General features: G+C 39.9%; 1 protein-coding gene across 1 annotated transcript in view; it reads left to right on the top strand.

Annotated features, from left to right (window-relative positions):
* Positions 1-27869, top strand: part of LOC109072020 (regulator of G-protein signaling 20) — an 84460-nt gene that overhangs the window by 16756 nt on the left and 39835 nt on the right. The window contains exon 3 of the mRNA XM_042728412.1: positions 2849-2929. Coding sequence (XP_042584346.1) covers positions 2849-2929 — 81 coding nt within the window. The remainder of the gene's footprint in view (positions 1-2848; positions 2930-27869) is intronic.

Below are 27869 nucleotides of genomic sequence, written 5' to 3'. Positions count from 1 at the left end.
ATTTGCCATGGTTTTACTATGAATAAAACCAAAAATCATGGTTCTTGTAGCCATGGTAACCACAAATTAACCTTGCTTTTTAAAAAAAAACTTCAAATAATAGTTTACAAAAAAGTATTAGGACAATTTTTTATTTTTATTTATTTATTTATTTATTTTGGTTATAAAAACAGACCTAAGCCAACAGCCTTTAAAATTACTTAAAATGCATTATAAAAAACGAAGAGGCAAAAATGATTGGTTAATTAATAATTATAAGGTTTCATTGAATAACACTGTTAAAATACATAATGTAATACAAAATAAACAATTTATTTACATTACATATTATTACAAATGCCTATAAAGGGTAATTACCCTAGTAATTGCCACAGTTACACTTACAGGACAATCAAATCATTGTTTAATATTGAGCAAACATTTAGGCTAATTCAAATATCCACTTAATCTTTAATTTTTGGCCAACATTTTGCAATAAAAAAAGGCTACAGCCTCTATAATTTCTTCAACAAAAACGTGAACATCACAACACTTTAACACACAAAATTAACCATGGTTTTATCATAGTAAAACTGCTTGGTTTTCTTTTGCATGATTTCTGAATGCTTGAGACTATAAAATCAATCAGTCAACTGTGTATTAATAAAATCATAGCCATAGGTAACTATCTAGAGCTACAATTGTTATTTGTAAATAATATAATTTAATTACAATGTATTTACTTTGATATTTTATTAAATTTCTATTTTGAGCCCTATAGTAGGTGTTTTTTGTTTGTTTGTTTGTTTGTTTTTTGTGCGTTTTTTTTTTTTTTTTACTTCCATAATATTTCACGGAGGGGGCACAACAATATAATTCTGCTTAGGGCACCCATTTGGCCAGCAGCAGCCATGTGAGGAACAATTCAAAAACTTAGTTACCACCCTCAAACAAATCTTACTGGAAGTTTTTAGTGGATAGTGGATTTTACTGATACTGATAGCTTTGTTGGGCCACAATGGCCGATAACTGATTAATTGATAGTTTTTATAATGGATACTGCATATGAAAACTAAAATAGTGCTGAACTTTTACACACACACAAAGTACAGAACCATACTTTTCATATGGAATAAAAATATTAATATTAAATATTAATTATACATTGATCATTAATGATTGCTTCCATTGTTCTAATTTCTGAGCCGCTTTGGATAAAAGCGTCTGCTAAATTACTAAATGTAAATGTAATGTTAGTTCACAGTTCATCAATGTTAACAAATGAAGCTTATTGTAAAGTGCTACCATTCCATATAAATTAAAACGTAAAAGATATTTAAGCATGATATTCAAGTATTACATTTAAGAAATTACATATACTATCACACTTTGTTTGCTTAAATTTTAGAACACTTCATGATTATCTAATCAAAATAACAAAATATTTTGGTTGCACACTGGACAAAAAGAACAGCATCGTGTCGTGTCTAGGACAGGTCAACTAACAGATGTAACCCACACCAGACATGTCACAGTTCAAAACACAGTGGCAGTTCAAAACAGTATATTGTCAAACAGGCAAAGGTTCACTTCAGAAATGAATAAAGAGGCAGTTGAGTTAGTATAAAGTTCAGTGCAATCTATATTACAGCTGTCTATGTGAAGCATGCAGACTATATTAGAGCACAGAAAAACAAAGGTTTTGCTGAAAAATGCACAATACATAATCTTCCAGCCTAGGGGTGAAATCATTCTGTACATTAACACTGATTTGGGATAAATATAATTTAAAGGGATACTCCACCCCAAAATAAAAATGTTGTCATTAATCAGTTACCCCCATGTCATTCGAAACCCATAAAAGCTTCATTCGTCTTCGGAACACCCCATGTCATTCGAAACCCATAAAAGCTTCATTCGTCTTCGAAACACAATATAAGATATTTTGGATGAAAACAGGGAGGCTTGTGACTCCCATAGACTGCCAAGTAAAATACACTGTCAAGGTCCAGAAAAGTATGAAAAGCATCGTCAGAATAGTCCATCTGCCATCAGTGGTTCAACTGTAATGTTATGAAGCGACGACAATACGTTTTGTACGTGAATAATACAAAAATAATGACTTTATTCAACATTTTGTCTCCTCTGTGTCACTCCACATCAGCGAAGTGCTATTTTGGTGAATCTGAGCTGTACGCTGTGTCAGCTTTATTGCATCAGATACATGTTACTTTGCAAGCAGCTGATTAGTCCAATTTGGGTTTGCAATCTCTAACCCAGAATAAAACCTGCTCCGGAGCAAGGTAGCTGTGTACTGTATTTTATCATGGTGACAAAACCCACTCAAAATCAACCCTTGTTTATCCCAGATACTCAGAGTTTGCTCAAACTAAATGCAAACTTACCTTGGTTAAAAAAAAAAAAAAAAAAATTACTTTGTGTAACAGGCCTCTGCTCTCTTCTCCATCAAACTAGTTTTCCACTAAGCTAGCGCTAAAGTCGCAGGGTCCTGTTGAAATAATTGGTAAAACAGGGCTAATAAATTACACTGCTTTTGGATTTATTAACCTCTGAGGACAATTTAAGGGATATTTCACCCAAAAATGAAAACTTGTTACTAACCCCTCAAATTGTTTTGCAGTGCATTGTGGGTGAATTGTTTTTTTTTTTGTTTTGTTTTTTTTTAAGCACAGTTGATTTTCTCATGAGAGTAAAGGTGTGCTAGAAAACTTAATTAAGGCCAATTAGAATGAGCTTAGGAGTGCTCATGTATTATCCTTTAGGAACATCTCCTGAGACTTTCAAGTGTCACACAGTGGATGTTCATGCGTCACAAAAAAACATGTTTTTATAATGTGTGTGTGTGTAGTTTGACAGTACGCTCTGCTAAGGAGGAAAGAATTCTGACGACGATCTCCGAAAAAGAAGAGGACATTGATACCAACCAAATGTAAGTTGTTTTATAAATGTATTAACTTAATAAATGATGATGAATAATAAATGATTTACTTTTAAGAATTTTCCTCTTAGGAATTTTGAATGGGGTCATGACATGCCTTTTTTATTATTGTAATAAGTTTCTTGATTTTTTTTTTTTTTTTTTTTTTCAACCCACATTCTTCCTAGTCGTTGGAATTTTTATTTACTCCAGTGACTGGAGTCTCTTGAATCCGTTTACCAAAATGTTTTTCAAGACTCCTTCTCTAATTTGTTCAGTGACCATAATACATATTGGTGCCAGTAGGTAGAGACAAATGAATGTTATGTAATAATATATATGATGATTAGTTATATAATAAACTATTATTATAATCAATATTACCTCACATCACAACAACAACAAAACAGGTTGACAAATATATATGCTGTGATACCTTTCTAATAACTAAGAGTGACATTTAAGCTTACATAAATTAAATGAAACTCATAACTTATCTTTATTAAGAAAAAAAAGGGCTCAGGCCGGTGCAGGCAAACATTAAACCTCAATAAAATGGTTTCCTTCCATTTGGTTGTACATTTTCAAGCAAGATCCAAGATCCTGAACTAACTGGGCCTTCCATTTGTGAAGCATTGAGCACCTTTGGTTCATAAAAACATTGCGCAGCGATTATAAAGATATTACACAGGTTGCTGTAGAAGCGTCTAAAGTCAGAGCATGTTTAAATGCAGCCAGTACACTGAGCATTGTTTGCAGAGCTTTGTGGTACTTGGAGAGAATGGATTTTGCAGCCCAGTTTTTCCCATCTGTTTTTGATTCCTTTTGCAACTTCAAACTCTGCATCAACCATGGGCATCGGAAGCAAAATAAATGTGGGTGGGGTCCTCCCCCAGAAAAAAAATACTAGAGTATATGCTATTTTCTTTAGTCCGGTGCCTGTTAATTAACAGAGTGTCTATTTACACAAAGTGCAAATAGGCCGCCTAATTTGCAGGGGCTATTAACATCACTTCCGCCCACTAACATCACAACATTACAAAAAATGGCTGCTTAATAACATTTCCAATGGCGTAAGCTGGTAGCATAGTGTTTTTGACACGAGCGACCCAAGTTCGCATCTGCCTTTTGCCGAAATCGTTCTTCTCCCTTTTCACATCTCATATCACATCGGAAGGCATTTGTTTTCAACAAAAACAAAAATCGAGGAAATAATCGAAAAGTTGAAATAAAGTATTGGGTAGAGTTAGGTGTATCTGAGCAACAGATTCGCTAAGATGCTTTGTTTACTTTGCTGTGTCGCAGGAGTGCATCAGGCACAAGTAACGTAAAACACGGACTGGATGGGTGCTGTCCTACCCACATACAATGGTTCAGACACCCATGGCATCAACAATAGGTTATTTTGTCAGGTCTATGATGTGTTTCGCTGTCTTGGGATCCAGAAATGAATCACTCTTCGGATCAAGCTTAGCCAGTGCATAGTACAAATGTGAGATCCGTTCAACAAATCTCTGATCCATTTTTCCAACCACTGAATCCACAGTATCCAGAACAGTCTCTTGAGTTCTGTTTCTATGCCATCCTCTATTTTAACCATCATTTCTTACACCAAGTAATCATCCATTTTCTTGTTTCCCATGCTTCACTTTGGGGTTATGGATTTTGGCAGTGCATTGGCAGCAATCTAGCTTTCTGCCACACTTTTGTTTTCTGCACACATTCTTTTGCACTTGTCAAAATGCCCAAACCTGTCCAAAGGTCAGTGTCCTCACTCTGTATTTGGTGGATCCAGTAATTCAAGCACTTTGTGCACAAGGTTTGCAATGACTAAGAAGCTGGGTACAGTAATCTCTCTCAGCAGGCCAACAGCTTCCATTCGCAGCACTGGACAATAGGCTCTTACGCTTTAAGTCTGAAGTGATGTGTTCTCTTTGAAATTGCTCAAAATGACAGACACTGTAGCTAAATGGCCTCTCCACCTTTGTTCAAGAAGCAGTTTTGAGGCGCTCACCCTTGTGGTGCACAGCTATTGTGGGCTTCTTACAATATTTGTACAATATTTGTCATTATATACAGGTCCTTCTCAAAAAATTTGCATATTGTGAAAAAGTTCATTATTTTCCATAATATAATGATAAAAATTAAACTTTCATATATTTTAGATTCATTGCACACCAACTGAAATATTTCAGGTCTTTTATTGTTTTAATACTGATGATTTTGGCATACAGCTCATAAAAACCCAAAAATTCCTATCTCAAAAAATTAGCATATTTCATCCGACCAATAAAAGAAAAGGGTTTGTTAATACAAAAAAAGGTCAACCTTCAAATAATTATGTTCAGTTATGCACTCAATACTTGGTCGGGAATCCTTTTGCAGAAATGACTGCTTCAATGCGGCGTGGCATGGAGGCAATCAGCCTGTGGCACTGCTGAGGTGTTATGGAGGCCCAGGATGCTTCGATAGCGGCCTTAAGCTCATCCAGAGTGTTGGGTCTTGCATCTCTCAACTTTCTCTTCACAAATATCCCACAGATTCTCTATGGGGTTCAGGGTCAGGAGAGTTGGCAGGCCAATTGAGCACAGTAATACCATGGTCAGTAAAACCATTTACCAGTGGTTTTGGCACTGTGAGCAGGTGCCAGGTCGTGCTGCTGAAAAACGAAATCTTCATCTCCATAAAGCTTTTCAGCAGATGGAAGCATGAAGTGCTCCAAAATCTCCTGATAGCTAGCTGCATTGACCCTGCCCTTGATAAAAACACAGTGGACCAACACCAGCAGCTGACATGGCACCCCAGACCATCACTGACTGTGGGTACTTGACACTGGACTTCAGGCATTTTGGCATTTCCTTCTCCCCAGTCTTCCTCCAGACTCTGGCACCTTGATTTCCGAATGACATGCAAAATTTGCTTTCATCCGAAAAAAAAGTACTTTGGACCACTGAGCAACAGTCCAGTGCTGCTTCTCTAGCCCAGGTCAGGCGCTTCTGCCGCTGTTTCTGGTTCAAAAGCACACGCCTGTGCACGGTGGCTCTGGATGTTTCTACTCCAGACTCAGTCCACTGCTTCCGCAGGTCCCCCAAGGTCTGGAATCGGTCCCTTCTCCACAATCTTCCTCAGGGTCCGGTCACCTCTTCTCGTTGTGCAGCGTTTTTTGCCACACTTTTTCCTTCCCACAGACTTCCCACTGAGGTGCCTTGATACAGCACTCTGGGAACAGCCTATTCGTTCAGAAATTTCTTTCTGTGTCTTACCCTCTCGCTTGAGGGTGTCAATGATGGCCTTCTGGACAGCAGTCAGGTCGGCAGTCTTACCCATGATTGCGGTTTTGAGTAATGAACCAGGCTGGGAGTTTTTAAAAGCCTCAGGAATCTTTTGCAGGTGTTTAGAGTTAATTAGTTGATTCAGATGATTAGGTTAATAGCTCGTTTAGAGAACCTTTCATGATATGCTAATTTTTTGAGATTTTGGGTTTTCATGAGCTGTATTCCAAAATCATCAGTGTTAAAACAATAAAAGACCTGAAATATTTCAGTTGGTGTGCAATGAATCTAAAATATATGAAAGTTTAATTTTTATCATTAAATTATGGAAAATAATGAACTTTTTCACAATATGCTAATTTTTTGAGAAGGACCTGTACATTAAAAAAAAAATCCATCACAACTGCCTCAGCTGACATCACGTGGACTACAACTAAATGTAACTGATGATTAAGGCAGTGAACATAAGGGATATTAGTAGTAAGGAAAGGAAAGTCTAGAACAGGGGTGTCAAACTCAATTCCTGGAGGGCCAGAGCCCTGCATAGTTTAGATTCAACCCTAATTAAACACACCTGACCCAACTAATCAAGTCTTTCAGGCTTATTCGAAAGCTACACGGTATAGGTGTTGAAGCAGGGTTAGAACAAAACTCTGCAGGGCTCCGGCCCTCCAGGAATTGAGTTTGACACCCCTGTTCTAGACTTTCCTTTCCTTTTCCAACCTTTCCTCACATCAGTGAAGCACCATCATAGTGTCACGGTACGGGTGGAGAGTTGAAGTGAGGGCTCAAATGCAGGAAGTATGGGCTTTTGATTAATAAAATAAAACAACAAGAGAGCACAGCACGGCAGGCAGGATAGGATAGGATAGGATTATTGATGTTCAGTTCTTGAACGAATCATTATTTTGAGCCGGTTCTCAGGAAGTAACAGGTCAAGCCGGTTCACAAATCGAACTGAATCAAACTTTAGCCCTGGGTTGATGACGCAGGATGCACAGGCGAAGTGGAACGTCCAACTCAAAAAAACAACCAATTGATCCGGTTCAACCAACTGTCAAAGTTTGCAAAGGATTACCGAGGACTAAACAAGAACCGAGTGAGCCGTGGCAAAGTTTGCTGAGGATTACTGAAGATTCAGATGAGTGAATTGACGATACTGTGCAAGCCTGAGGCGCGTACTGGAAATATGCTTATGACTGTTATTAAATTACATCTTATTAAAATCTGCAAAAACCTTTCTGTCGAGTGATGTAAATACATTTTACAATAGTTTATTGTGCATGCATATTATATTTAAAGTTGCTTAAGTGAAATCAAGGACTTTATAAGACTGGTTTATTCATTCTTTATACTGTAGACATGTAGAACATATCTGCGTTTATGCATTAATGTCTATGTTTGCTGTAGGTGTAAAACTTTGAAAAAGTTGTAGGCTAGTAAATATTGGTCAGTCAGTCGTATGTGACATAAAGGATACCTGAATGAAACTGTGACCACAAACACCATTAACTTAAATGAATTGTATGGTAATAATCAGCAATATGCTTTTTACACAAATAGCTTTATTTTTTTAATGTTTTGATTTTGACAAATGACTCATTCGATTTTTTCATTGATACAACATTGCACTGAGTTGTTAGAAAAAGAAATGCGTAGAGACGTTATTGCTTGATCTCAGGAACCGATGAATCAGCTTTTTGAACCGGTTCAATGAGCCAATCTGTCCAAAAATAACCGGTTCGTGGAAATGAATCAGATTTTGCATCACTAGATAGGATAGGATAGGGCACAGCAAGACAGAGAGCAACACAGTACATACGAATAATGAACTATCACAGGACTGCAAACACTGGGAGACTAAGTAGGAGCAAACGAGGAGGGCAATGAGGGAGACACAGGTGGAACCACTGAAACAATAATGAGGTAACAAGATGGACGGGGTCAGACAATAGACAGGAGAGAGCAGATGGCACAAACAAACACACAACAAGCCATGTGCTCACACAAAAGACACAGTGTCCACTGGTGGCCATCTAAGCACACCAGCTGAAGACTGTGACATATACTAAGAATCTTTGATGGATTAAGACCAGGTTTGTTTAGCTTTGCTAAAATGGTATTTGTCAGTATCTGGGCATCACTCATTTCTCATTCCAAAACTGAAAGACAATTGATATTTTTGCATCCTATAGGGTCCTTCTGCTTTTACTGTTTCACTAGCTAGGACAACGCCACAAACAAACTATGAAACAGTTAGTTGAACAGGGTGTTGGGGTGAATGGATGAGAAAGGAAGGGAAGGGTGGGTTCGAGAGAAAGAAAAAAAACAGTACGGTATGAGGTGGCCCGATATATGGAGGTGTCGGGAAGTCGAGTGATCGTTTGGGGCATGGCCCTGCTCCTGAACATCTGTTAACCAATTAACCCCTTACCGGTCACCCCCCATTTTCAGCATGAAGACACAAATGACATACCCAAAATTAAAAGGTTGCTGCTCATGAGCCTTTCTTACTAGATACATAATCAACATATATTCACAAAGCTGACACTTCAAAGTTTACTGTTCAGGAATCAGAATTACTCAGACTGTTAAGAAAATATAGATATATAAGCTCAAACATGAAAACAAAAAATATTAAAAATATATTTTTTAAATGTATAAAAAAATGTTGATGTAGGAAATGATTTTAGAAACATAATGAAGCTAGAGCCACAAGTCTACTAATACTTTATTTGATATTTCAGAACATAATCTCACAAACTGTGAATTTTATTAAACATTTTCTAAGACCATGTCATGTGTGTTTTTAGAGAATAAAATTGATTAATGGCCCCTGTAAGCTGTCCTGTGTGCTATTATCTCATGTCTGGATCGGCAGACTGCCCCATTCATGATTCTATTGTTGTCACTCGATGAGCCTTTCACACCTCTGCTAGGTATGAGACATTATTCTCATTATTCTTTTATCATTATTCTTTTGTTTTATTCAGCCATAATTAGCCTTTATTCTGGCATTACAAGGTTTACCAAGCCACATCGCTTCAATCCCAGTATACATTAACCCAACTATTATCAAAAGTCTTTCTATAAAAATACAACAAAACATTTTCTTATGACCTTATGTGAATTATTATAACAAAATGCATTATGATGAAGAGCTGCACCTGTTGCAGCTGCATAAGAGCTAACATTAGCATCAAGCTACATAACTGCCTTCCACGACATAATGCCCACAAAGACGAAAAATCGCCCCCTTAATGGAGAAAGCCATGTTGCAGGTCAAAAAGCGAGACAGTAGGGAAAAAAGATAGAGATTTATTAGTACACTCATGGAAGCATTTAGCAAGTTGGGTTATGTGGAGCACACGGTACTGGCTAAGGACTGTAAAATATCTCTGACTTTAGTAAACTTTTACTTTAAACAGTTGGGTGGACGACTCGAAGTGCGGTTTAAGGGTCCCGTCTTACTGGGCACATCCGTTTAACGAGTGTTTGTAATAACTTCCTTTTGCAATCTCATGTGGAATTTCGTCGTTTACTGTTGTAAAAATATGCTATTTATAGCCTTTTATATCGCTGCACAAATTAGCATTTCAGATGTACATTTTCAATATTGTTATAAAAATGCCCCAAATCTCAAGAAAATCACATAAAAACCATTTACTAACGTAATCGTGTGTTTATTATTTGGATATTTCATGGGTACAGAGGTTTCTCTGTGTTGTTGTGGTCCGATATCAACACGGGAGTGTACAGGAAGTGCATCAGAGGATAGGACGGGGTGGGATATGATGCACAGTTATGATGGACAAGACACGAACGAATCAGGTCTCTGTAAGTGGCAGCGCCTATTTAAATGCCTTTTTTATGTTACAATATTGTGGCTGCAACTTTATTAACACAGAAGACCTAAACACGAACGAATCAGGTCTCTGTAAGTGGCAGCGCGAACACAGAAGACTATAAATCAGTGGAAAATTAATATAAATTATGATTCTGTCTGAAGAAATATGAAGTAAACATGAGTAAATATATCCATAAATCTCCATGTATATGCAACTTTGGACTATAAACCCTTATTGATGCTGTTCAATGAATCTATGTGAACACAAATAAACTGCTGCAGACGTGACTGAATATGAATGCGTGGTGAATTTCTATTCTAAAAATGACTATTATTTTGCACTCCTGAAATAAATTACTAAATTACTGTCACTGCAACAATGTTTTATCAAAACAGTGGTCAAATATCGAAGCTAGAATCTTTAAACTTTCAACTGATGCACAGTTTTTCCAGATCAAGTAGGAGAGTGTGATGTTTAACGAGCTTTGAATGTAGTTGGCCTGATCAATTGGAGAGGATGCAGAGGCTAAATAGTTCAGGCGTTCAATGGTTAACACAGGTTCTTGTTTTCGTAAGCCTTTATTAGTACAAATGTGTGAGAATGAGAGAAAGCTGGACAATCATAGCCAGTGGTTGTTCATAGGAGTAGTTGATCCCTGACAAGTAGGTTTAGAAATGCACATGTGGATCTTAGGAAGGAATGAACGTAAGATATTAAGTTGTGAATGGACGGCGGATCGGTTGATGGGAAAGGAAGCTTTGAGACAGTTACTGCCGGAGAGGTATTCTGGAAATCATGCTTGGAGCAAGGCAATTAAGAATGGCTTCTTGAGAAGCATGTTTGGTGTCTGATCTGTGGTGAGACCAGAGTGGGATGAATGTTTATTCTGGAGCCAAGTCTAAATTTCTGGAAATGGGAAATGAGACGAAGAGTCCTGGTATATGAGTTGCTCGGAGAAGGAATTGTTGTTGAGCAGAGATTAAGTGAGCCTATGCATGAATTGCATAACTGCCAAACGTGATCATCCCTTGTTTATAGTTTCGACTTCTGCTGCATAGTCTGAGTGGATGAGTAGATTTGGACCATTCAACCCCCAAAGGATGGCTGCTATGACTATGGGATATATAATGCTTTGGAGACTGCTCTTGACTGTGGATTGTGGGAACTGAACTCTGGAGGCTGTTTGGAATCAACCTAGCAGCCATCATATTAACTGCTGAAGTCTATTTAGGGTGTTGCATCAGTGTATAGTTGGATGCAGCCGGGATGAGAGATGTGGACATTATGGAAAAGAAATGTTGGTCCATGATGAGAGGTTTTGTTGCCGGAGGCACATTTCCTTTGCATGCTTAACTAATGTGACTCTGTCGTAGGAGAAGGGATGGTTGCTGCTTTTGACAGAATGTCTGATGCGAAGGATTTCCCTTGAGGAATTATCTGGATGGCATTGTTAAGGTGGCCTAGAAGTCCTTGTAGCTGACGTTTAATACATCTGTCTAGCTCAGAGGAAGTGTGATGCTCTGAGGTTTCTACTCTGATAATGGAAGGCAGAGTTCAGTGAAAACATAGATTAATTATGAAAATCCTAATTATGGTGGTGCAGATGAAGGTGCAATGATTTGAAGTCTTCGAGGAGGTGAAGGACATAAAGGAGTCTGTGGTTGTTAGTAAGAAACCATCGTAGCTTCGGAAAGAGTCTAAAATCCTAGGGCTGCTTCTGCAATCGAATGTGGCTTACGGTGAAGTAATGGCACCTTCCCAGAAGCCTCACCGGATTTTTGTTGGATAGGCAAGACTTGGCATTAGTGGTATCGGCTTTGGCCAGCCAAGCTCCGTGGCCTGCTAAGTGAAAAATTTTGTTGGCACGGTCAACAATAGTGTATTTACATGGAGTATTCTGGGGTTGTGATGATACAGTTAATGGTTGGAATGTGAGTGTTGTTGGGAGAAGATAAGTTAATTATAAATTATACCTATAGGGCTGATATGTTTAACAAAAAAAAAAGGTTGTTGAAGGGACCTTTTGTGAATCTGGGTTTTTTTTTTTTTTTTTTTTTTTAACCTCTTCTGCTAGTAGCCTGTCAACTATATCAGGTTCTTGATAGGAGTGCAGAGGTGCTTTGCAAGTCAGACTGCTGGTGTTGCAGGGTTATGAGGGCAGGAGTTTCTCGCATGGGCTCCATCACAGAACGCGCAGGTGTGAAGGAGCCTGCAGTTAGAAAAGGGGCAGTCCAGATGATTGAGGTTGTTGCGTGCCGTCCTGCCTCTCTGATGCAGGATTGGTCGGCCTCTATGTCAATGATTTAAGGAAAGGTTATTGTTTACTGAGGGGCATTTCTATAGGCATTGGAATAACTGGAGGGGATGGAGCTGCAGCAGATAGCTGTAGTTTGCATGGAGAAGTGTTGACGTTTAAGGGGGGGCTGTAATTGAGCATGCTGAAGCTGGATGTAAGGGGGCTCCACAAGTTCACGTAAAGGGATGTTTAAAATTTGAATATCCAACAGTAGAGTTCAGGGTTGAGAGGGCTCCTGAATGACCCTTGGTTGGACTGCTGTAGACGACCTGCTGCTGAATTATTTGTGAACGTAGAGCTACTGAGACAGAAGGTCAAGTCAAGTCAAGGCACCTTTATTTATATAGTGCTTTAAAAAAAAACGATTGTGTCAAAGCAACTGAACAACATTAATTAGGAAAACAGTGTGTCAATAATGCAAAATGACAGTTAAATGCAGTTCATCATTGAATTCAGTGATGTCATCATCCAGCTCAGTTCAGTTTAAATATTATCTTTGCAATCATTTGCAATATCCACAGTCCACAATATCGCTGTAAATGAAATGTCCCCAACTAAGCAAGCCAAGAGGCGACAGCGGCAAGGAACCAAAACTCCATCGGTGACAGAATAGACAAAAAACCTTGGGAGAAACCAGGCTCAGTCGGGGGGCCAGTTCTCCTCTGGACAGACGAAACCAGCAGTTCAATTCCAGGCTGCAGCAATGACACATTGTGCAGAGGACTCAACAGGTTCCTCTGGTCTTGTCCCAGTGGTCGTCTGAGACAAGGTCTTTACAGGGGATCTGTATCTGGGGCTCATCTAGTTGTCCTGGTCTCCGTTGTCTTTCGAGGCTTTTTGGATACGTACTGAATCCGGGTGACTGCAGTGACCATCTGATCTGGATACAGACGTGCCACTGACATGCCATTCAGTTATGGGAAGTGTTCCCGGTTCCAGTTGACCTAATTAATGCAGCCTAAAAATCCTTTAACGGATTTGGATTTTAGAAGTGTATTAGTGTGTTACGTGTAAGCCAGGTTAAAGAGATGGGTCTTTAATCTAGATTTAAACTGCAAGAGTGTGTTTGCCTCCCAAACAATGTTAGGTAGGTTATTCCAGAGTTTAGGCGCTAAATAGGAAAAGGATCTGCCGCCGCAGTTGATTTTGATATTCTAGGTATTATCAAATTGCCAGAGTTTTGAGAACGCAGCAGACGTGGAGGACTATAATGTAACAAGAGCTATTTCAAATACTGAGGTGCTAAACTACTCAGGGCTTTATAAGTAATAAGCAAGATTTTAAAATCTATACGATGTTTAATAGGTAGCCAGTGCAGTGTTGACAGAACCAGGCTAATATGGTCATACTTCCTGGTTCAAGTAAGAACTCTAGCTGCTGCATTTTGAACTGGCTGGAGTTTGTTTATAAAGCGTGCAGAACAACCACCCAATAAAGCATTACAATAATCTTACTTTGAGGTCATAAACGCATGGATTAACATTTCTGAATTTGACATTGAGAGCATAGGTCGTAATTTAGATATATTTTTGAGATGGAAAAATGCAGTTTTACAAATGCTATAAACGTGGCTTTCTAAGGAAAGATTGCTATCAAATAGCACACCTAGGTTCCTAACTGATGACGAAGAATTGACAGAGCAGCCATCAAGTCTTAGACAGTGTTCTAGGTTATTACATGCAGAGTTTTTAGGTCCCATAATTAACAGCTCTGTTTTTTCAGAATTTAGTAGTAAGAAATTACTCGTCATCCAGTTTTTTATATCGACTATGCATTCTGCTAGTTTTTCAAATTGGCATGTTTCACTGAGTATCATCAGCATAACAGTGAAAGCTAACACTGTGTTTCCTGATGATATCTCCCAAGGGTAACAGAGTAACGACCCTAGTACTGAGCCTTGAGGTACTCCATAGTGCACTTGTGATCGATATGATATCTCTTCATTCACTGCTACGAATTGATGGCGGTCATATAAGTACGATTTAAACCATGCTAATACACTTTCATTAATGCCAACAAAGTTTTCTAGTCTATGCAAAAGAATGTTTTGGTCAATAGTGTCAAGATCCAATAGCACTAATAGAGAGATACAACCATGATCAGATGATAAGAGCAGGTCATTTGTAACTCTAATTAAAGCAGTCTCAGTACTATGATGCGGTCTAAATCCTGACTGGAAATCCTCACAGTTACCATTTTTCTCTAAGAAGAAATATAATTGTGAGGATACTACATTTTGTATTATCTTGGACAGAAAAAGTAGATTCGAGATTGGTCTATAATTAACTAGTTCTTTGGGGTCAAGTTGTGTTTTTTGATGAGAGGCTTAATAACAGCCAGTTCGAAAGTTTTGGGGACATATCCTAATGACAATGACAATTTAATAATAGTCAGAAGAGGATCTATGACTTCTGGAAGTACCTCTTTTAGGAGCTTAGATGGAATAGGGTCTAACATACATGTTGTTGATTTAGATGATTTAACAAGTTTATACAATTCTTCCTCTCCTATAGTAGAGAATGAGTGGAATTAGGCCTGGGACGGTTACCCCATTACCGCAATACCACGGTCTCGTGACGCCTACCGCGGGTCTAAACCTGTAACCATCATCACCGCAAAAAAAAAAAAAAAACATTGGCCTGCACATCTGAATGCCTTCGGCAGAAGTCAAATGAGCCATTTTAATCTAGATTAATTCCAAGATTACAGTGAGATTAATCTAGATTAAAAAATGTATCTATGCACCTCTAATAGGCTAATAGCATTCCATTTGTATTGACTATTAGGCCTAGAGTAGGCTACCTGTGTAATGTCTTGTAGCCTATATATTGAATTTCATTTCATTTTACTAAAGCATAAAATACAGGCGGATGACTCATGAGAAAGCCAAAAAAGCAGGACCTCAGTTTTTAATTGCACATGCTTATTCTGCTTAACACAATTCTCTCACGTGGTTGCGCAGCCGACAATTGCGCATTTAAGCTACTATTCCATCGAAATATGGCATTTATATGTATAATATATAAATATGTAGACATATAGGCTAAATTAATATAAATATTTAAAAATCTATAATATATATAAATATTATTTATATTATATATTTTTACATATTTATATTAACTTAGCCTTTTTCTCGTGTGCGCTTTGGTCTCAGTGTGGTTCAAGGCTATAATTTAACGAATGCTATTTAATTTAACAAAGTGTCGCTGCTCACAATACCGTCATTGTTTTTTTTTACTTATAAATATTATTTATATTTATCTTATTTATATTTAATATATTTTATATTTATCTTATTTATAAGTAAAAAACAACCACAATATTGTGAGCAGCGACACTTTGTTTAAATTAAATAGCATTCATTAAATTATAGCCTTGAACCACACTGAGACCAAAGCGCACACGAGATATAGGCTAAATAAATATAAATATGCAAAAATATATAATATAAATAATATTTATATATATTATAGATTTTTAAATATTTATATTAATTTAGCCTATATGTCTACATATTTATATTACTCTATATGCCTTCGTTAAATAGCCTCCATTAACCACTGAGACAAAAAAGCACACACGTAATATCTATATAAATATTAATATAGCTAAACATGTACAAATATGTAATATAAAATATATATCATATTAAATATAATTCATATAGGCTATTATATAAGTAATTAAAAAAACCCGAATCTGGCTGACTTACTTGGGGAAAAAAAGAAAAAACATCTACTCCGACCCCCAAGAGAATTCGTGTAGACACAGAGATCAGAAGGTATTTGCAGGGGGAAGCCCTGGATTCCCACGCAGACCCTCTTGTCTGGTGGCGGGACAATAGTGTCCGATTCCCTCTGCTTTCCAAAGTAGCCCGAAAATATATGACCATTTGCGCTACAAGCATTCCCTCAGAACGTGTGTTCAGTGGTGCAGGTAACGTCGTTACGTCTTTCAGGGCCTCCCTTAAACCTGACAAAGTGAACATGCTAGTTTTTCTAGCAAAAAATATGAAGGCTGGGATGTAAACCATAGCGCCTTTCGTTTTGCCAGCACTTTTTTTTCAGACATAATTTCTGTTCTAAATGTGAAATAGCCTAATAAATGTTAAATAAACGTGTTCCTTATGCTCAATTGCTTAGCCTCTGTGTGCGCAAAAGTCGTTATAGTTTAAGTGATTGTTTGATGACGACGACTGTAGCCTAATCTGAAGGTAAAAATATGGAAAATAAACATGCAAAATTAATATCTATTACTGATCAATACGATAAATAAAAATGTGTTGGTTTGTCTTTATGAAGTGCTCTATCTTCAGATCTCTGTTGTGAATTGCGATCAGATCTGATATCGCCCCCAAAAAATATGAAGGCTAGGGTAACCTCGCCTATTATTTCGTTATGCAGAATTTTTATTTCAGACATCATTCCATTTCTGTTCTAAATGTTCATGTTCTAAATGTAAAAAAAAAAAGTGAAATAAACCTGTTCCTTATATTCGTTTGCCTCCCGTGTGTGTGCGAAAGTGAAAGTCCATCGATCACGGTGGTGGGGTGGGGTGGGGGGGTTTGCGGGTTGCGGTTTACCGCAATACCGCGGCAATTTATTGCTTTTCAACCGCGGTAAGAAAAATTCAATACCGTCCCAGGCCTAAGTGGAATTGTCCCTCTGATGCGATACTATAGCTGAAGGCTGCATGCTTACAGTTATATCTCTAATAGTATCGATCTTAGAAGTAAAGTAGTTCATAAAGTCATTACTGCTGTGCTGTTGGGAAATGTCAACACTTGTTGATGCTTTATTTTTCGTTAATTTAGCCACTGTGTTAAGCATGTTTCTTGAACTGGTTTGGTTTAGATGGGATCATCACGGGGCATCGGTAAGAATGCACATAAGTCCATGAGTCCAATCACTGGTTTTAATAAAGTTTCAAGCCAGCTTACATACACAATGCAGTTATGATTGTGTATGGGTTCACAAACGTGTGTGTGGGTTTTCTATAATTAAAACAGTAATACAATAATCAATTCACAGCAATAAATGACAAACATACACTCATATCAAATGTACAAATACGTGAGGACACGTGACTACACGTGACTATGTATACATAATCGACTAGTGACGCATACGATCATCGTCTTTAACAGCTTCTCAGTTATAAATTATCTTATCACTCCACACAATATGGGTCACTGACATTTGTACGATGTATACATTTAAGTAAAATGTAAAATATTATTCATCATCACACTTATACGGCGCACATTGAAGCGCACGTGCAGAGACAGTGAACATTTATAGTGCTAGCATCAACTTCACGGAGATATGGATACAATATATATCAGCACGGTTAAATACAGCAATATAAACAAGCTTAAAGAACATGTATAAATATATATAGGAAAATAAACTCACTTTCAAAGTTACGCACACTCATCTATGGCTTGAATACACGCGAGCCCTTCATCAAGTTGTTCTGAGGTTTTGGATATGCTAAGGAATTGGGATAAATCAGGAAGATTACTTACAAAGTGGTCTTTTGTGGTAGAAGTGGTGGTTTTCCCCCATACTTGTAACAAGAAGTAGAATTTACAGTTTTAGCTATAAGAAGTTTGCACAAAACTAAATAATGATCTGTGATATCATCGCTTGGCTGCATAATTTCAACACCATCAACACCAATTCCATGTGACAGTATTAGATCTAGAGTATGATTTTGACAATGAGTAGGTCCTGAGACGCGTTGTCTAACTCCTATAGAGTTCAGAATGTCTATGAATGCTGATCCCATCTTTTTCATTATTAACACGGATATTAAAATCACCAACAATTAAAAAAAAGTAGGTGATGGACTGCTGAAGCTGGCCGAGAAGGTGGTGTAGCTATAGTTAAGTATGTACCTGTTGCTAGATGGTAGGATGTGAAGGTATTGATGGAGGGAGGAAAGGGGAAATGGTAGACCAGAGGAAATGGAATTGGAGGTTGGAGGAGTCCTGGCTTGCCCACGTGAGGTAGGGTCCCTTGGGCACTGGATGAGGCACCTGGACTGCAGAAGTAGCTGTTTGAATTATTAGAAAACTGGAAGCCGTATGCTGTAAATGACTAAAGGGAGGGTGGAAGAATGACGAGGCTTTTGGACTGTAAGGCTAGCTATTGAGAATTATTAGGATGCATGAGAGCCATGTTGCTGAAAAATGGCTGAAGCAAGGGTGGAAGAATGGATGCTAGGATGAAAGGATGTCTTTGAGTGGGAGGGTTGTATTGAGGATGAGAGGATATTGGTGGGGGAAGGAGGTAGAGTGAGCGAGGGAAAGAGGGAGGGAGAGAGTCAGATTGGGTGGTATAAAGAGAGGGAAGAATAAGAAGCCATTAAATAGTAGTATATTTCAATTTAATGCCAGGTCAGCATCATACGCTATTTTCATGGCAAACAATTAAAATTCAAGTATAACAAATACAATAAAACTTAAAATTCTAAAACTTTCTAAGTAGCTATTGAGAATTATTAGAGACACAGGGCCATATTGCTGTAAACAGCTGAAGGCAGGGTGGAAAAATGGATGTAAGGATGAAAGGAGGTTTTTTTTGAGTGGGGGAGTTTTTGAGGATGAGAGGGTATTGGTGGAGGGAGGGGGTAGAGTGAGGGAGGAAAGGAGAGAGGGAGAGAGGGAGGTAAAGAGAGAGTGAGATAGGGAGGCATAGAGAGAGGGGAGAATAAGAAGCTATTGAGAATAACCACTTAAATTCCAAAACTTTCTAAGTACCTCTTACATTTTAATACCTTCTTAGCAGCTATTGAGAAGTATTAGAAACACAAGAGCCTTGTTGCTATAAATGGCTGAAGGAAGGATGTTTGTTAGTGGGGTGTGTTGCAAGATGCAGGGAGGGAGGGAGGGTGGGGGGATAGAAGATTTGGAAATAGAATTGGAGGTTGAAGGAGACCGGCTGGTCTGCGTGAGCAAAGACTATAGAATACCCTATAGAATACTTCTGAATGAAAGAGCCAATCGCTAATCGGTAAAGTCAGCACGTCACTGCAGCTGCTGTTAGAAGTGTCCCGGTTGCTATAGAAACAGCAAAAATAGCAACATTTATGGCACAGTTGTTTTCAGTTTTCTCTGGTGATTTCAAATATGAAATTTAATCGTAAGCTTTGTGAACAGTTTTGGAGAATTTGATGTTTCCCCATACAAAGATATAGGAGTTGCTTTTGCATGCCCGAGAGGCATTTCAAAGATGGCCGCTGATTGACATGACTTGTCTTAAAAAGGCTTTGGCTTGAGGTAAAGTCTCAAGGGACAGTGAATGGGCATCTGGAATTTAGAAGGAGTTATAGATAATTATTAGAAAACATGGAGCCGTATTGCTGATTGTTTGTTTATTTACTTATTAAACTAAACCAGCATATGTGGCTATATTTCATGGCGAAAACCAGTTAATACATAAATCAATCAGTACACAAGTCTGTTATACATACGAGTCAAGGGGGGACAGTTTAGAATGTTCAATTTAACCAGCCTGCCTGTCTTTGGGCTGTAAGCCGTATGGCTTTAATCAGCTGAAGGGAAGGGATGAAAGGATGTTTGTGAGTGGGGTTTTATGAGCAAACTGTGAGCATAGAGAAAGGAAGAATTTTGGGAGAGATCAGACTGAGCGACTGCAGGTGGAATTATGTCTTGCCTGCCGCTAGGGGGAGCTGCTGTCTGATGCTGTGGAGGAGAATTCCCGTGACGTCACATGTGACAGAGAGTGACTCTCTAGGAGTTGCCGGAAGTGCTGGAGTTTTTTGCTGGATAAGTTTTATTGATACTGGAGCAAGTTTTTTGCTGGAGAAGTTTATTGATACTGAATATAGTTAAAATGACTTTGTTATCTGCACAACTGAATTGGATACCTTGGATTTAAGTACGTGTTGAAGGCGGTCCATGGTTCAGTTGTCCTCAGCTCTGGATTCTGAAAGACCTGCAATGGGAGCGCTGAGGAAGCACCTGAGAAGCGGCTTGCGAGGATTCCGTTTCTGCGTCCACCATGCAAAAGATGATGGCGATCTCGGCCTGCAGATCCCACTGACGGAGAGGGTGGAGCCCAGGAACAGCTCAGAATCCTCCCAAAATGAGCCTGGAAGTGGACGCTCATGGCCCAGAATGTGTGCGACCGAACGCGAGCGCTTGGAAAATGACTGCGATTGGGACGTTGAGAGGTGATCCTCAAGTGACACTAGTGACATTGAATCGAACGGAACACCGTCCAGACCAGGCGAATCCATCTGTCGTTCGAGAGAAAGAAACAAACAGTATGGTATGAGGTGGCCCGATATATGGAGGTTTCGGGAAGTCAAGTGATCGTTTGGGGCGTGGCCCGGCTCCTGAACATCTGTTAACCAATTAACTCCATGTAAAAGGAGTCATCCATTTCTTTCACAATAGTCTCAATCACCACTTCACTTAGTAAACGTATGAGCTCATTTTAAATATCATGACTGGTGTAAGTGGCATTTCAATTAAGTATTTTCACTGGATCAGCAGTGAAACAGTGGATCATTTTTGATTGTATAGTCCAGCAATGAAAGAAAAAGGCCACTGTCTCCCTCCAAAATCCATTTTCCCCATAGAGGTAGCTGATTTTCCATAAGAAAGCCAATAAAGTCCGGTATGTAGGATACCTGTACCTGTTCTTTTACAGCTGGTCTGCGTTTATCAGAAGTGAGATCTGTAAGTAACTGTAACTGTAAGTAAGCAACTTTCAAACTGAAAAGCTCAAATTTGTTTCAATTTAATGTTTAAGTGCACTGTACTTAAAGGGGTCATATGATGCTTTTTAAAAGATAATAATTTTGTGCATTTGGGGTAACAAAATATGTTGACATGCTTTAATGTTCAAAAAACATATTATTTTTCAAATACTGTACATTATTGTAGGTCCACTCTGACCCGCCGCTCTCAAAGGCATCGTTTTCTACAAAGTCCGTCCTTCTGACAAGCGCAGTCTGCTCTGATTGGCCAACTGATCCAGTGCATTGTGATTGGCCAAACATCGCAAGCACGTATTTGAAATGTAACGCCCCTTTCCATAATCATGAGCTTCAACTTTCATAATAAATATAAAGACAGTTAATAATGTCCTGTTTTTAAATATTCAAGCCCAAAAAGGGAACAGAGTCGTGTGACAGACACAGTGATGAAGCTTGTATGTATTTGCAGTAAAAAAGCCATGGATGGTTAAGACAGCTGTCTCCACTGTGTGACCCTGTCTCTCTCTCTAACACATGCATGCACACACACACACACACACACACACACAACGTGCAAAACTCCGCATTTGAACAGTCAACAGCAAATACTTAAACTAATAACAATACATACAGTAGCTGATTCAGAAGCGCCAGATTGTCGTAGCAAAGTCAGAATTACCTCCTCTCCTAGGTTCACGAAACGGTCATCCATAAAATGCATAGCTGTTCTGTTGTAAGTAATCTTAAAGATTCCTAAATGCATCTACTTTCGGAAGGCCAAATAAAGTGGTTTTGCTTTCACATATGCACACAATATCTCCCTGACATGGCTGCTTCAACACTAACTGCGGTTATTGAAACCACACCTTCTTTCTTTGCATGAACATTTGGGCGGCATTACGCAAATATTTCTACATAGTGATGTAGAGATGTGGGGGTGTTTTAGAACTAGCCGTTTTAGGGGGCGTGGCAGAGTCTTAACTTTGATAAAGAATATCTCTTTGGATTTGAGACTTAAGTCTTTGCAACTTTACAGATCTTCTTCATGCACCAAGAGCTTGTAACACTCCAAAGAAAAAGGAAAAATTGAAATCGCATCATATGACCCCTTTAAAATGATTGTTTACCATGGATTTATGAATACGCAAATTAGCCCCGCTTCCACTCAGTCACACACCAGCCAGCCATGAGTCAGCGCCTCCTGATCCACTAACTGAACTGTAGTAAACACGATACAATGGCATTGGTAAGTGGAAATATTGGTTTAATTAAGCCATATGTGTTTGAACCAGAAATAAGCTGGTATACTCAATGTAAGCAAGGAGACTGATGGCTAACTTTGTGAGGTAACATTATCTGTTTGCGCTGGTTCGTACACGGATAATGACTGATAAAACTATGTTTTTACTAGCGGATAACTACAGTGGATACTGTAACATTCGTTAAATTTACTTACTTGATGATGTTGTGTCCTCAAAATGCCTTGAAGACGAAAAAGCAGCCAAGTTTGTGATTCCAAATTGCACCCGCGATCATATGCGTGTGAGTGCGGATGTCAATACGGGATATGTGCGTCTGACTCTGGGCTACTTTTACACTGCTGCGGTTTATTATTCAAGTTAGCGGTTCTAAATAGAAAAAAAAAATAAGAGCTAACAGCACATGCCATTGTGAAAATAGGGGGAGATATTAACAGTTAGCGAAACATCTACAGAAATAAATATAACTGTTACCGGCTGCCTTCTCACTAGACCCTCTGCTTCGCAGCACAGTAAATGATATGCTAAGGATAGGATCCCTTGACACGATTGGTTATTGAATTTTGTGAAGTAGCAAAAAAAAAAAAAAAGGCTGTTTCAAACTGCGTTTCTGTGACTGCCTTTGGGAAACTACAGTTTTAAGGAGAAAATACTCAGCAATGGTGTTGATAAATGGATTGGCACATGGTTTGTCTTTGGTCCGCTATTGTTGAGGTTTACGTTGATTGTTAATGTTATTTACTATTGGATGTGCCCTTTTCTCTCCCGTGGATCATTAAAAGCCTTTTTGTTATCTCCTTCATCCTGCGCCTTGATTAACCCACCAGCAACAGTAACAGAATAGCGGACCACAAAGCCAAACAGTTTAGCTGCGTTTTTCTTTTTGGTTTTTTTGTTTTCCCCCCTCTCGGAATGGATATCCCAGCAGTCCAACTCCTGTGCCTGGAGCAACTGGACCGTTCGCTGGAGGACCATACCAGGGACTTTTTCGATCTGGCGTGTCTTACGGACTTCCCTGACCGCTCGCTCTGTGCATTCTACTATGCGGGCCTGAGCGAGTGGTGTAAGGCACGCCTCCCAGCGAACGGTCCCAGAGAGGATTTCGCCGCTTTCGTGGAGTGGGTGCTGGAGAACAATGGAGCCCGATTTACCATCTGCACCGCCGAAGAGGATATCTCCAGCCCCACTCCCGAACCAGAGACCAGCCAGCCACCATCCCGCTCCACGATCCTCCTGTTTCTACGCTGGTTCCACCCAGCCCTGATCCTCCTGTTTCTCCGCTGGTTCCGCCCAGCCCTGACCCTCCTGTTTCTCCGCTGGTTCTGCCCAGCCCTGATCCTCCTGTTTCTCCGCTGGTTCCGCCCAGCCCTGACCCTCCTGTTTCTCCGCTGGTTCTGCCCAGCCCTGATCCTCCTGTGTTTCCTCCCAACCTCCCTCTCCCGCCTCCTCCTAGACCTGTCAGTTCCTCTGCTCCTCTTCCTCTGGTTCCGTCCAGCCCTGACCCTCCTTTTTCTCCACTGGTTCCGTCCAGCCCTGATCCTCCTGTTTCTCCGCTGGTTCCGTCCAGCCCTCACCCTCCTGTTTCTCCACTGGTTCCGTCCAGCCCTGATCCTCCTGTTTCTCCTCTGGTTCCGTCCAGCCCTGATCCTCCTGTTTCTCCGCTGGTTCCGTCCAGCCTTGATCCTCCTGTTTCTCCACTGGTTCCGTCCAGCCCTGATCCTCCTGTTTCTCCGCTGGTTCCATCCAGCCCTGACCCTCCTGTGTTCCCTCCCATCCTCCCTCTCTCATCTCCTCCTATACCAGCCAGTTCCTCGACCTTATCTCCGCTGGTGCCAGTCAGTCCAACAGCTCACCCTCAGTCCGCGCCATCTGGGCGTGATGGTTCACCGCAGGACTTCCAGTCTCCAGCTCTGCCTTGGTTCTTAGCTCCCTCGTCTCCGCCGTGGCCCAGCATCCCACCTGCTCCACCGGGCTCCCTCGTCCCTCCGGCTCCACCTTGGTCAGTCGTCGACCATCCGCCGCCTCGGGACTCCATTCCGCTGGCTTCGCCTCGTCACTCCATCCCTTCGGCTCTGTCAGGCTCCTCCTTCCCTCCGGCTCCACCTCCATCCTCAGTCACTCCGGCTCGGCAGCGGTCTTCCAGGGCCTCACCTCCGCCTTGATCGCCTGAGCCTTCTTCTCTGCCTTGGCCCTCCGGATCCTTGGCTTCACCCTGGCTCTGCGGCTGCTCTGCTCCATCTTGGGCTCCTCATCCATCGGCTTAGTCTCCGTCAGTCGGCCCCCTGGTGTTGTCGGCTCCTCCTCCACCATGGCTCCTCCCACCGTTGACTCCAACATGGGCCGCTATCCTGGCTGGCCTCTGGAAATCCATCTGGTTCCTCCTGCTCCAGGCTCCTCCCTGGCTCCTCCCTCCATCCACTCCACCCTGGTACCATGCTCCATGCTCCTTCTCCATTGCCTGCCCAACGCCCACCTCCTGAACCCCCACCCTCCCTCCGCTGGACTATCTCTTTCGGTGCGAGGACGCACCGTTCCGGGAGGCAGCAAACTGTCACAGTCATGGACTTTCTGTTCCTTTTGTGTTATCCCTATTTGGTCATGTTCTGTTCCTCGTTTTGTTAATTGATCACTCCCCACCTGTTTCCACTCCTCTGATTACTTTCCTGGTGTTTAAAAGCCCTGTTTGTTTAGTTCCTCCTGGTCCGCTATTGTTGAGGTTTATGTTGATTGTTGAGTGTTAATGTTATTTACTATTGGATGTGCCCTTTTCTCTCCCGTGGATCATTAAAAGCCTTTTTGTTATATCCTTCATCGTGCGCCTTGATTAACCCACCAGCACCCGTAACAACACCTTACTTTTAACACTTTCGCTAGGTATTTGACTAAATGAAAACACTTACATTTCAATGTGAATTCCTCCACAGAACTCTCACCCGCTGTGTTCTTTGAATAGAAACACTGTTGTCATCTATGCGCAAGTGATTCTGGGATATGGTAGGGTGCGAAGTGTCCATCAGATGTACACTTCATTTTCCCGGGAAACGGAGGGCGCATTTGAGGTCTCTTTCGAAATACGTCTGCCTTCTTTGCACCGCAGTGCTCCAATCGGCCTTGGAATGCGGTCTTCAAAGGGCGCATTCTGACTTTGGGACAGCCTTCGTCGTGCCATTGTGACGCATTCGCACTTCAAATGCACCCTCCGGAGTCCATGCACTTAAGTTTGGGACACAGCTATCCAGCTTATTTTGCAACGCGGAAGTAGGTACGATGACGTACTTCCTTATAATGTGTTAAACTTCCGTTTCACTAGCCGGTAGGTAAGGAGCGAGCGATATGGTGGGTTCACACACAGAACACTATTAAACGCCGTGATGGTAAATATTTACCATACCTGCGGTGTATGACACAGTGGGAGGATGAAGTGAAGAAGTGGCATGCAATAACTTTTTAAATATCTCGTTTTGGCGCTTGGAGTAGACGGTCATCAATGCGGAATATAAAAAGCACTGAGGCATATCAGTAACGTTACCTGCACAGCAGAAAAGTCAGCCGAGTGCTGGTACATAAAACAGAAAGTGAATCCCTGTAGTTATGTGATTGCATTGAGGATTTAGGTAACTGGTAAATGATTATCTGTGAAATCACTTGTTTTAAAGTAGTATTTTTTTTTATCCTTATCCGTAAACTGATTACTATACAGTGCAGAATTATGCAATGCAGAATTGCATCTAAAAAGTTGTACTTTTTATATATTAGTAGTATTATCATATCCTTTGTGTCACTTTGATTTATGACCCCTGATTTATGGTTTGATTTATGGCCTGTTATGGAGGGTCCAGTCAGCGTTGATTGACAGGTTGTCATATGTCCAATGTGTACATGCTCAGATTTATGAGTTGATTTATGGCTTTATGATCTGTCTGTCACAGTGACTGTCATGTCTCTGGGTCCTGTCACCCTTAATTGACATGACAGAGGTGTGTAAATCAAAAGATCAAACAGATGTCAGATTTGACTTTTGATGTATTTATTACTGGATATATGATGGTTGTATCTCTAACCAGAGCTGTGGGGGGGGGGGTTCTGTGGAGTTCCTTCCTGAGCAGTTACTCACTTCCAGTCAGGAGGTGTTTGGGTTCTTCCTGGAAAAAAAATGGCTGAGCAAAAGTGAGTGTATTGACGCCTTGACAGGATCAATGTTTGTTTGATCTATATGGTATATGTTAATACCTAGACACCAACAGTGTGGTTACCGACTGGTCTACATCTAGCCCTAAGCAAGGAGGTTGTCTGGGCCTCTGGCTTCCGTGTTTGTGTTTTAGGTTGGAGGTTTTACAGACACGTGACCATCTCAAACCTCTAAACGGTTCAGTTCTGCTTGATCTATAGGCTTAATACTGATAGCTAAGCCATCACTGTTTTTATTGTTTGCAACAATACTGGAATGCTCTGGCAATACGAATGTACAACATATTTTCCATGTCAATAAAGCACCTAAAAATTTAAAACTGAAACATAGAATTAAAGAGTTTACCAAGAACATTACCCATCACACTTTATATATGCTTCTGAAAAGGTGTTATGTTTGGGCATGTTCTTTCTACCTCATCTGTATGTGTGTATGCTAACACATCTGTAGGATCAGTACAATCTAATCTGTAGGTTCAATAGATCAAATTATGAGGAGTCTTAAGTTAAAAATGATTCAACATCCTTGCTCACCGTCCCTATCCACCAAATCCACCTCACCTAACAATTTACTTCTGACTGTGACGGTGTCTAACTGACAGTGGGTAATAGTATCTTCTACGTGCTTGTGTTAATGGCTTTACAGCATCCACCTCATATTATGCGCACAGAATCATGCTTTAATTCAGTTCATTTTATTTATAAAGCACAATAAAACAACAATGGTTGACCATGGTGCTGAACAATATTGCGTAAAAGAAATCAAAGTACACAACATAACATGATATGACAAGACAAAACAAATTTTAAATAAGCCGTGGTTTAGACAACGAATCAACACTTTAGCTAATTCTTTGGGCTCTCTCTCTCTCTCCCTCTCTATTTCTCTCTCTCACACACACACACACACACACACACACACACACACACACACACGTTGGGTTTCTATGTTTTATGGGACATCCCATAGGCGTAATGGTTTTTTATACTGTATAAATTGTATTTTCAATCACCACACACCAACCTTACACATAAACCTACCCCTGACAGAAAACTTTGTTCATTTTAAGATTTTCAAAAATACTTTATATGATTTGTAAGCTTGTTTCTTCACGGGATATACCCGATCCACACACACACACACACACACACACACACACACTCAATCTGAGTATACTAAATTTAAAGTATGAGCAAAATCATATTTGTTGTTTTTACTTTTTGTTGTTATTTAAGAAATGTTTTCATTTTAATCGAATTGCTTAAACTTGGTAAAATAATTACACCTACAATTTACACTGTCTATTGTTTTTTTCTTTTTTTTAAATAACCTGATGACCAGCATTGTTTCTTTAG

Source organism: Cyprinus carpio, chromosome B7, assembly GCF_018340385.1.
Source record: "Cyprinus carpio isolate SPL01 chromosome B7, ASM1834038v1, whole genome shotgun sequence".
In the NCBI taxonomy this organism is placed as follows: domain Eukaryota; kingdom Metazoa; phylum Chordata; class Actinopteri; order Cypriniformes; family Cyprinidae; genus Cyprinus; species Cyprinus carpio.
The sequence above is the reverse complement of the archived record's forward strand: the minus strand, read 5'-3'. Positions and strand labels throughout refer to the sequence as shown.